We start from the raw sequence: 12,330 nt of genomic DNA on the forward strand, positions 1-12,330 counted from the left end.
GATGACAAAAAAATTGCATACAAAGTCAGATTGGAAGAGTCAATGGTGTGTGGTTCTGCGCAGTGGCCACCTGAGACCTATTTGAAGACGCTGCAGGCAGGTGCAGAAAATAACGCACGGACAAAAGCCCGCTCAGATAAACAAGCAATTAAACAGAGATCATGCGGAAGAGCAGCTGATATCATGAAACCGTCTTATCAGGAGCCATGTAACACATGACAAGCCAATTAAGTCAGTTGTTTCGCACAGCCAGGACGGACGGACGGACGGATGGACAGACGGACACGTTGGGCACTGGTGCAAAGTCCTCAGGGAAAGAACCCTAAAATGGGTGACACCTGACAGCCATGCGAGCATGTGACAATCGAGACAGAAGCAGCGAGTGATGCCACGCTCGCTCAGCAAAGCGTGTGACCCAATGCAAGGCAGGAATGACCTACTTTTCTTGCGCTCTACTGTAGCTCTTCGCTCTCACAGCAGCATCCACTGCAGTCAGGTTTAGCCGAGTGTACAGTAAAGTCACTCCGGGCACCAGCTCTTTTGTCTACCGTGCATTTTGTTTTTGTTTTCCTCAATGCATGAGCTGGAGCATGTGTTAAATGACGCTTATATAAATGCTAAAGTATATTCCCTTATCTTGACCCTGACCTCTGCTCTGATCGCCATCCAAACAAAGACTTGGATTGAAATGACGGGGATTTAGTCAGTAGTGGCAGTCTATGCGTTTACCACAAGACATACTGTACTGTTTCTTTGCTTTATCTGGCAACGAATGGTGGGGGATGGGAATGTAGGAATTACTACTGAAGCCTTGGGTAAGGAAGAACATGAGCCAGTTGGAAATTTGGCAAAAGAGCGGTGTGTTGTCTTCAGCAGCATTATTATGCCAAATGGGAACAATATGAATGTCCATTAGTGATGGCGGCGGTATGTTTTTAATTATAGTTTATAGGCGCTGCACTGCCTATATGAGTAGCTCAGTGGTCAGCAACCTTTACTGTCAAAAGAACCATTTTAGGCCAAATAAATAATGAATAAATCTGTCTGGAACCACAAAACCTTATGAATATTGTGATGAACAAAACAGTATGGACGTATTGTGGCAATTTTTTGCCTCTCCTTCATTTCTTGGACATTTTATGGCTATTTTTTGACATTATTTTCTGCTCTTTTTTTTGTTTGTTTTCAATTTTCTGATATTTTCGGCAGTTTTTTGAACATTTTATGGTAATTTGGGGGATTTCCAGAATGAATTTGATATCTTCATTATTCTTCATGTACAATTTATACCTTTAAAAAGGTAAAAAAGTAAGTTTCTACTTGCTGTCGACTGATGATGACATCACCTGTGCTGAGGAAAGTAGGTCAATCATGGCTCACCTGTTTTCTGGGTTTGGTCAGTAACCTGAGCCATGATTGGTCGTTACCTACTTCCTCAGCACAGGTGATGTCATCATCAGACATCAGGTGGAAATATAAATTTTTAAAGATATTAATTGTACATGAAAAATAATTAAGTTACCACATTAATTATAGACAAAATATTAACTTTTTACTGCTGAAAATGGCTCAATGAGTCAAGTATCCCTTGAACTTTTTCTTTTCTGACTTTTTTAAAATACATTTTTTTGGCCATTTTGTGTACATTATATGGTAATTTTGTGCTCTTTTTGGAAAGTTTAATTGTTTTTTCATCTCCCTTTCAAATCTTTATCTGACAACTTTCAAATTTGGACTCTGCAATTTTTTTTTAAATATTTAATTACACTTTTTGTAATCTAAAATGTGAATTCATTCAAAGAATATTTTATGAAAAAAATAAAATAAATGTGTAAAAAATATATATTAAAGGCGCAGTCTGCCGGATTCACTCAGGAAAATGCACTTTTTAAAATACTGGATGTACACACTATTTAACTTTCTCTCAGTCTATACATTTGTGTTTATGTTAATCTTTGGTGGTGATTTTGTCCTAACCCAAAGCCTGTATTTTGCCATTTTGTGTTTGTTTTGTAAACAGCAGGTCGTTTCTGTGGAAAGACTCTTTTTTTTTCCACTCACTCACTCACTCACTCACTCACTCACTCACTCACTCACTCACTCACTCACTCACTCACTCACTCACTCACTCACTCACTCACTCACTCACAGAAGCTTACGTATGTGAATGAGTGAGTGAAGAAAAAAAAAGTGCTTTCAAATTGCCGCGGGAGTGACGTCACGCAGCCGACACGTTTGCCTGGCCCCGTTTGCGACACTCCACCCCCCGCTCTGCGATTGGCTGGAGGGGTGTAAACACTTTAACGTATACTACTTTTTTTTTTTTTTCTCAGATCCACAAGGAGGTAAATGAGAGGGACTAAAGAGCAACATGTGGCTGCAGAGCCGCAGGTTGCAGACCCCTAGAGTAGCTCAAGGCCTAACAGCAACCTAAAAAATATACAATACTGAAATGCATAAAGTGGAATGTGTATGAACTTGGGAGTCACTGTCATCATAATCCCTCTCTAGTGGAGATAAAAATGATAAAAATCCCCTCAATCATATAATAAACATGATATAGACATATCGACTGGTGACAAAGTCGAGGAAGAATCTCGATAAATGCATTCATATGGAGATTAATTGTTTTTATGAGTACTGTCCAATGATGTCACTCATATCCAATTGCCTTTACAGAACGACTGACGCACGCGCCACTGACTCAAGTTCAGATGAAGGAAATGACTGCCTCGCTACTTCCTTAACCTTAAGTGTAAAGCGGCCCTGGTGACATGAGTAAGGGCAAAGGCGTCGGCGTATCACCGAAAGAACAACAATGGTGAAAAGAAGCAAGAAGCAAGAACCAGGAAAGCAAACCGGACATGCCCGAGCTTTGCAAACATGACGCCAAACTGCACATCAGCTGTTTGCTTTTAGGACATTTAAACAGCTGAAACTTTCATAAGTAAATATTTAGTAGATAACTTGTTAGTGGATAACAGGACATGTGCAATTGTGCATGCTCATAAAAATAAATTCTAATTCTGATGCTGTTGCACTTGCTTCTGTTTGACTCTGTGGGACTCAACAATCCAAAGGTAATTGATGGCATTTCATCAGGAGTGATGGCAGATATTAATAGAGAGAGAGCCTTGAACAAAATGCTGTATTAGAAATCAATGGCTGAAAGGAAACAAAAGGAAGTCATTAAGGAAGGAGTGAAATGTTATCTGTACTGCATGATGCAGGATCGAGAGCAGAAGCCACACAGTCTGCTACAACAGCTGGGGGCCAATAAAATTAAGCCCTGCAACTTTCCCTTCTTCTCTGACAGACATGACTAAACGCAATGAGGTTTCCAGTAATTATGGAACACTAATCTCGAAGCAGGCTGCGACTTTTATACAAATACAAAACAAAGTCCCCAAATAGACTGCGGGATACATTTGTGAGCCTACCAAAACAACAAATGCATGGCCGAAGGTTATCGTAATGCCATCTTCTGGACTGCCTCATGCATTTCAAACACACTTTAGGAATGTTATACAACTACTATTTGAAGTGTTTCACATACAGACAACAACCATGATGCTCCCGGGGTCTATGAAAAAACAAGTGAAAATGCCATTACTTATGTGCCGTGCCAAGCTAGTAGTTAGCAAAACAATTGTTATTTTGGTTGTGACGCACTTGTACATGCCCCAACTGAACATTAAACAAGCATGCACATGTCCTCTATTTACAGACTAACATTTTCAGAATTTACATGATGATGGTAATAACAATATATTTTTGAAAACCTACTCTTGAATAGCTAAAAATATACTTCTTTGTAATCTGTTTTAGTTAGAATCATCTAATGTAAGTTTCCGCCTCTGAGTGCAAAAGTTGCTAAATAAGCACTTCAGCTTCATCCAATTTATGTCCAAAGCTGAGCCTTCATTTTCCATTTGGGATCGGCTTTCTCATCAATACCGAAATGTGCCAGAGTGAAGCGGGTTACATGCATTGGGCTAAATTTGGCAACAAAACAACTATTGTGAATATTTTTTTAACAAGCCCGCCATGCAATTTAAGATAAACACAAGAAAAGAACCCATGCAGGAGCAACATTATGGCTAAAGATATGTTCCCAAAGGGGTTGCCATTGTAGAGTGACGTCACATTGTAGTCGGTTGTGAAGTTGGGGTACTTTTTTTCACTTTGCATGTGGGATTTCCAAGTGCAAGAGCAAGTGGCAAAATGGCCGCCCCCAGAGAATGATAAAAAGGGGTAGATTTTGCTGCTTAACTCAGATTCCACAAACACAATATTAATCAGATTACCGTTTAGGCAAGTGGAGTTGTATACAACTTATTATTGCAATGTCTTTTTTGGTGTTGACTTCCACATTAACTCTTTGACTGCCAAACCTTATCCAAACAAACAACCCCGATAGTGCCAGCCGATTTTCACTCTTATTTCAAAGCAAACACAATATTGGACGGTATGATTACATAAACATGGTGAAATTTGAAAATGGGTCATTTGAGTGGCGGAAGCGAAAATACAAAAAAAAAAATAGAGAAAACAAGCTTTTTGTGAAAAGATACATTTTTTTTCGCACAACAGTGACTTTGATACGAATATTTTTTTGCTTAGTGACACTCTGTGAATTAGATTTAATGTGACAAAGGCTTTGAGCATTCATGTAATCCTTGAAAACGTTCGAGTGCATAAGATTTGTCATGTTTCATTGTAATTCCATACACCATTGAAAAGAGATACAATGCTGCCATCTGCTGGCCATACTTAGTGGTTGTTTTGGATTTCACAACCCCAATGACAAGGCAGCGCTGCACAAGATGTTGCACTGCCCAATGAGAAAAAAAGAAAAGAAACAAAATACATACTAAACGTCAATTAACGTTTATGGTGGAATTAATTAGGATTTTAGAATACGTCATTAGACGTTTTTGGCAGTCAAAGAGTTAATGCAAATTTTAGCAATGCTTTAATTCTCAACCTAAGCGGAAGTTCTTTGTTCATGTTTTTTTATTATACTACCTATATTGTCACATGTACATAAAATTAGTCAAGGAATAATCATCAGTTTAACAATTCTAAAGTGTGGTAAACGGTTAAAATGAAACATGTTATATTATTCAGTGCATTCCAAAATGCAGTTTTTACTGACAAGTAAAATAAGAGACCATTTTCTGAGAGAAAATTACCAAGGTAGAGATCATAATGTTGGCTATCTGTACCATCCTACTCTTAGCATACAGCCGCTTTAGTTAGGATCAGTTATTTTTATTCCAAACACAAGTTCCAAATGAAGCACCTCAAGTAGGAAAACACCAATGTGTGCTTCTGTGAAAGGGGCGGATCAAGCCAAACCCTTCCACATCCCTAAAAAGTCTGTCTGAATAAGAAAAAAACAAAAGAAAGACAGGCACCTTTTGTCCTAAACGTGTAGTTGTATAATCCTCAGTCATATGTACACAGTCTGTCCACAGAAGCCACGTCAGAAGCACTCTGCTCTGCTGTCTGACCGGCATGACTGCGGAGCGGCCCCCTCCTTCTTCCCTCAAACTCTCTTCTCTGTGCTGTCATCATTTTAGTGTCAAAGAGCCACATTGTTCAGCTCATCAATGTGCTAACATCAACTTCACCCTCAAGCGTGTGTGGTGCTGCGCTGCGTTGTCTGCCCGCTCATTAGCTTCGCCTCTAACGAGAACTTTGCCTATCTCACACGCGTGCCCGGCGAAGAGGTCAACAGGTTTAACCACAATGAAAGGAAGGGAAATGTAATCGAAGCAAACAAATACACATGCACGACAGGGGAAATAAAAACACACAAACTTCCCGATTTGTGAGTTTGTATTACAGCAGAGATGATTACTAAAAGTCTACCTTGACACTTTTGACCACCTGTCTTGTGTGAGTTTAGCCGTCAAACACGCACTAACCCTTCAGGTAAGAAGGAATGTCATGTGCCTCTCACATGACCATAACACAAAAAACACTAACATGCTACCTTAACTCATTCACTCCCAGCCATTTTCACTGCAAATCGCCTTCACTCCCAGAGGTTTTACTGGATTTGGACTGTGATTTTGCAAGGTCCACAGAATATTCTGTTCAATTGCTATAAAAACATGGAACCTACCAAAAGAAAGATTGGAGTCTCGTCTTTCATAAGGAAAAAAAAAGTATATTTGTATTTGTTTCAGTTTTGAAGTTATTAGCATTAGAATACAGCTAGGTTTCATCATTATTCACAAACCAGTTGAAAACACTGGGGAAAACAGCTTGTTGCAACATGGCCCTGGTTGATCTCTTATACTCTGCTGCTACTTTAAGTGACCTCTTCATGTCAGAAGCTGTATCAAAGCCTTCAGTATGCACTAGCATAAGAAGCATTTAAAAACGTAAAAATAAACTTTTGGCAGTGCAGGACAAAGTATTCAAAACATATGTATATGTTTATATTGAGTTTGAATGAGTTAATGTATTTGGATACGCTCCACTTATCACGTTTCTTCTGCAGCATTACTGTGGCAACACCCACTGGGCACATGACGTACACTGATAACCATCTCATGATCATTTCTTCAGATGAAATTCCATCACATTTGATCTTTTTCTCCTCTGCCCTTGATAAGGAGTAAACTTGCAATGTGTTCCACTTGCATTTCAGCCCAAAAAGAAATTTGACACATCTGTTTAGGAAGCCATTCCTGTAAGACTTGACTGTTTTCTTGTATTAGATCTATAATGTATGTGACTCTGTGCTATCTACATAAAATTTATTTCACTTTACTTGAAACATAATACAGTAACAAGTGCAATTCTACACTGCTGCAAATAGTTTCTGACTGGGCCAATCAAAATAAAGAATAAAAACTGCCTTTCTGGTGTTGTTTTTGCCTTTGCTCTCATTAGGTGTGTCGAATGTTGTGTTGGAAGACAAAACATATCTTGTGTTTACTCCTCGTGAGGGGCAAGGTGACGGTTTGTGTGGTGAAATGTCAGCAATCTGCAAGATTTAATGTCTATACTATAAAGGTTGGGAAGTAACGGTGTCAATAAAGCTAAGCAGTATTTTAAAGGGACTTGACTCATTGAGGCATTTTCAACAGTAAGCTGTCCAGATATCTTCATTATTTTTCACGAACATGTAATACTTTTAAAAACACATTTTCCATTTGCTGTCGACGGATGATGACACAACCTGTGCTGACCTGAGGAAATAGGTAACGACTAATCACGACCCACCTGTTTTCTGGGTTTGGCCAGCAAACTGATTGGTCATTACCTATTTACTCAGCACAGGTGAATGACATCTTCAGTCAACAGCAAATGTCAAAATTATTATTTAAAGGTTTAAAGTTATAACTTTAATTATGGACAAAATGCTATCTTTTTTTTATTTTTTATTTTTACTGTTGAAAATGGCTCAATGAGTCAAGTACCCTTGAATGAACTTGTCTTGTACACGACTGAGTCAGATCTGATCATTTTATTTGGCCAACAAAAACAAACTGCACATACTGAGGCTTCTTGCTACACGCATTTGTTCCTTTTATTCTGACAGAAAATATTTGCCTAAATTGTAATTTTTCTTCAGTTTACCGCCCCCCCACCCAAAACACTTAATATCAATAGCACACTTGCCACTGTTATCCACATGTCCTCTGAATTCAGTTTTCTTTTCAAAATGTACAGTATATCTGTCATGTTTTGGTTCTGTTTGGGGTAGGTTTTGCTTTGTTTTTGTTGGGTTTTGAGTTTGTCATGTTTATGTTCTGCTTTTCTTGTCTTCCCTAGTCTCGTTAAGCCTTGCCATGTCCACCTGTGTTTGCCTGCCCTTCCTCATGTGTCAACCAATCAGCTCCCCCTTCCACTTGTGTCTTGCCCAGCTGTGTCTCGTCGTGTGTAATTAGTGTGTGTACTTAGTCATCGGTTTTCGTTTCAGTTCTTGTCGGTTCATTTTTCCTGTTCTTGTTTCCCCACGTCTATGCTCCCATAGTTAAGTCTGCTCGTGTATTGTTTTTCCCTTCGGTATTTTGTTATTCTTTGTTACCAAGCCCTGTTTGCAACTTTAGTTTTGTTTGATTAAATTTACTCCATTTTCGCACCTCTGCCTCCCTGACTTGTCCGCCTCCTGCATTTGGGTCCACCACCACACTTTCGAGTCCTGACAATATCAGTAACAAGCTAATGCGGGGGTAGCTGAGTTGATATGAGGTAATTCTACATTTATATGGTTTTCGCTGTCATAATAGTCCTCTAAGGGAATACATAACTACAATATGGCGGGCAAAGGTTGACACACCTATTTTATGGCAAGCCATTAGAACATCCATTCAATATCTTATAGTATACTGAATTGTCCATGTACTGGTAATAATAAAATTGCAAATTAAATCACAATTGCAATTTTGAGTCAAAACATCTAGATTAGAAAATTCTCAATGATCATTAGCTCTATTAAAAATACATCAAAATGTTTAGTTTATCATGATCGTTTTGGGTGCCCTTCTCATTCAAAGGACTAGCCCATCTTGTACATGTGGAGACTTGATACAGAAAGTGGGTAACAATTTGCAAAACAAGCTTGTTAGGAGAGTGAAGTGGCGTTATACCAGTGGACTGGAAAAATGAGAAGGGTATAGAAGAAAAGCTTTCAACCATTTCACAATGACACCAAATGTGTGCCACTGACAACAGTAAAAGCCAAGCTCTTGCCAGTTGCATTAGCACTGCTGTCAGTGTCAAGTGAGGAGGATGCCGTAGAGATGAAGTAGGGAGTGACACAACTTCCACACAAGTGATGCTTTTCATTATGAAGATGTCTTACATGAAATGCTGATTAATGTTCTTACAGTTTATAATAGATCATTCATCATCTAGCTCAGAAAATGGATTTTTTTTTAATCAAATACAAACTTTTTAGTTGATTTGAAACATATTCAAAATCTTTGTGAAAGGGACCATGAATGAATGGATGATTAAAAACGACTTACCAACTCGTCCAAATTCCTCATGTCACATAAAACTCTCTTCTGGGGCCACACGAAAGGTTCCGGCTCAGGCTCGTCCTCCACGTTGTGGTTGCTTTCCCTGCGTCCGAAGCACCTGCTGGGTGGGCTCTGCACCTCCGGCTCCCCGGGGTCAATCTGCAGGCCGCCCTGCTGGTCTCGGATCTCCTCTTCGATCTCCTCCTCCAGCTGGATGAGCATGGGGGCCAGCATGCCGAACTTGGCACCGCGACGCGCCACCTCGAGCAGGCACAGGATGAAATTCTTCTCGTTGCATCTCTCCACCAGGTCGTTGGTCTCGAACATGAGCACGTCCTTGATCCACAGCTCCCGACGGCACCAGCTGATGAAATTGGACACGTTGTCCCGAGCCAGGAAAGAGCCCGCGCTGACGTTGCGGGACTGGAAGACAACGTCTTTGCGGGGCAGCTTCATGGACTGGGCCGCCTCGGGGTATTCCAGCTGGAAGTCTTGGGCGGCTCGGTTGACGTTGTTGGCGTGCCGACACAGGGCGCAGCCCGTCTCCAGGCCATCCATGAAGGTGTCCGCGCTCAGGTCCAGGTCGTAGAGGGTGTTCAGCCATTCCGCCAGGTCCTCCTTCATGGCGTACAGGTATTCTTCGCTGGATTTAAAGGGCCGGATGCTCTTGGAGGCGGCGGACTGGATGTTGCTCTGATCGGCCATATTGTCGGATTATGTATCAATAAAAGTCTTACTTGATTCCAGATCTCCTCATTGTGCAACCGCGCTCCAAATCCTCATCTGCAAAATAACGCGCGGTAAGCGTGTGGACGCACCCATGCCAGCGTGCATGTGCGGCGAGCGGAGGCCGGGCTTTGTGCCGCTGTCACGGGCATAGCGGGATGCGGAGCGGCAGTGCGTGGCGCGTGGATGCGTGTTCCGGATGGGTTTCGGCGAGCGAAGCCCGTTTTTCTTGTTCACAGCAGTCAACGCGCCCCCTGGCCGCCGGATCGTCCCGGCACGCAAATATCCACGTGTGGCCGAGTGTCTGTCTTCTCCAAGGTAAAATCGCGACCTCTGAGCGGCAGAGAGTCCACGCACCGCCACGGAAAGACTCGGTCCATGTCGCGCCGCCTCCCGCCTTCAATATGTTGACTTGCCGCGGGGCTTAGCAGCCGAGCGACGCGGTGCCACATCCCATTATGTGGATCAACTGGGGAAGAAGGAGGAGAAGAACTTAACCCCATAGTAACCGGGCCATGCGTCAACCAATAGAAGCCTTGCAACAACTTTTAGACAGAAACAGAATAAAATCAAGTAAGATAACTTACATTTTAACGCCTTGTCTGCCTGGTCCCATTCATGGAACAAAATGCGTGGCTCCTTTCAAATGTAAACGTGTCAACTGAACAGTTTGGACTTCCCCCGCAAATTCATCAAGATGATAGAGATAAAAGACAAAACGTTGCATCTTCAAAATCAAGCAGGCTGACGTAATCAACAATGGCGTAGTAATTGTCCTTAGGGGGCGTTTTTGAAACATTTTAATCAACTGGCCATGTTGTAATAAAGGCCTTTCACGTGCAAACCCTTGAGTGCCTTAGTTTTTTTTTCTTCTCTTTTTTTGTACATGCTTTGTGGATCACTTTAATGAAGAGCACCAAAGAGACATTTTTTCGACAAATCCAGGACATCCTAGGAGCACTCCTGCTTGCTCTGATTGTATACAAACAAACCATTTATAGTCCATATTGAAACATATGTTATTATAAGTAGGCTATTGACAAGTCCGAACATCCGGGCATTTCTCTGATACTTCCCTAATGCAATACGGTGAATACAAATATGGCAATTGTATTGCTTTTGCCTATGATTATCATACAAACCAAACAAAATGTTATAGTCAAACAACATCTAATCACATTTTAAAATCACAATAGTCCTCACAAATGAAATTACACCAATAAAGTGTAAAGTGTACACAGTGACTTTCTGAACTCTCATTAGCCACAAGCTAGCTGCACTGCACCGTTAATTTTACAATCAAAGGCAGTGCTGTGTTGTATTTCCTTATACCTCAGCTACATTTCAGAAGGGAAAGTTTACAATGGCCAGCTTGCGTTTCATATCGCTTCTATACAGCTGTGATGTGCTGTTAACTGTACAAGAAAAATAAAGTACTGAAGAAGGGTGAACATTGTAAATATAGACTTTTAGGAGACATTTGATTTATTCAGCCATTTTCTGTATGACTTGTACGAACTGACTGACGCCTATCCCATCTGACTTTGGATGACAGGCCGGGACAGGTTGACAGCCACCGACACGACATACAGCATAGAGAATTAAGCATTAGTTAACATGCATGTTTTTGGAATATGGGAGGAAGCCAGATTACCAAGAGAAAACCCAAAGCCTACATGCAAACACCACAGAAGGCAAAAATAGGTTTAAATCCAGAACTACCAACATTTGACAATATGAGCAAAAATATTTTTAAATACTGTGCACACCCTGGTTTTATTCTCACTATAATGAAGTCTTTGTGTGACTCCTTATGAACAGTCTGAGGCCTCTTTAAGATCATGGGACTGTCATCCTGCTGCAATTCTCAAGCTGCATGACCTTCAACGGTTGTGTGGTGCTTCGTCAGTGGAGCTTTATCAGTCGTTTGTGTGTTTAATATTGAGGACAGACACACAAACACATGGATAGAGCCTTTTAACAGCAAATGTTTGAAAGACTGTGCAGCCCGTCAACTGTGTTTCATCAGCACATTTAATCATTTGCATCCGTATGAGCCAGTGTTGTATATTTGTAACACGGCAAGTTCCTCCAGAAAACAAAAAGTGTTCAAGTTAGGGCAACAAACCTGATTATCAGGTTCTTTTGGAATGTAAAAAACTAAGCAAAAACATCACCTGCCTGAGGCCTTAAGAGTCTGTAAACAGAACGAGTGGTTGGTTGACTTTATGACCAAAATGGCAAGAACACATGGTGAACTGCTAACAAATTTCAAGCTCCGATGCTTCCGGCAGTTTGGGAGGCAATTTTGATGTTTTTACACGTTAACAATGAGTACCGGTAATTTTTTTTTTTTTTTTTTTTTAAATGGGCACAAAATAAGTAAACAAAATTTTGTCTCTCCTCCATTGGAGCATCTTGGGAGTCCCTGATGATTTGTGACAGTTTAAACTTAAGCAGCACCCACTGCCAAGGAGGAGGGCTTGTTTTGATTTAAAACAAGAGGGATGTGTCTGTTCAAGAAGGAAGAGAGAATGAAGGGAAGGGAGGGGGAGCAGGAGAGAAAGAGAATGGGGTGGCAGTTTTGATGAGATCATTTTCTGGGCCTGGATGAATC

General features: G+C 40.9%; 1 protein-coding gene across 1 annotated transcript in view; it reads right to left on the reverse strand.

Annotated features, from left to right (window-relative positions):
• Positions 1-10,415, reverse strand: part of gas2l1 (growth arrest-specific 2 like 1) — a 30,211-nt gene extending 19,796 nt beyond the window's left edge. The window contains 2 exon segments of the mRNA XM_077522434.1: positions 8,994-10,182; positions 10,301-10,415. Coding sequence (XP_077378560.1) covers positions 8,994-9,692 — 699 coding nt within the window. The 5' untranslated portion in view covers positions 9,693-10,182; positions 10,301-10,415.
• Between the last annotated feature and the right edge of the window lie 1,915 nt (positions 10,416-12,330).

This window comes from Festucalex cinctus, chromosome 5, assembly GCF_051991245.1.
Source record: "Festucalex cinctus isolate MCC-2025b chromosome 5, RoL_Fcin_1.0, whole genome shotgun sequence".
NCBI lineage: Eukaryota > Metazoa > Chordata > Actinopteri > Syngnathiformes > Syngnathidae > Festucalex > Festucalex cinctus.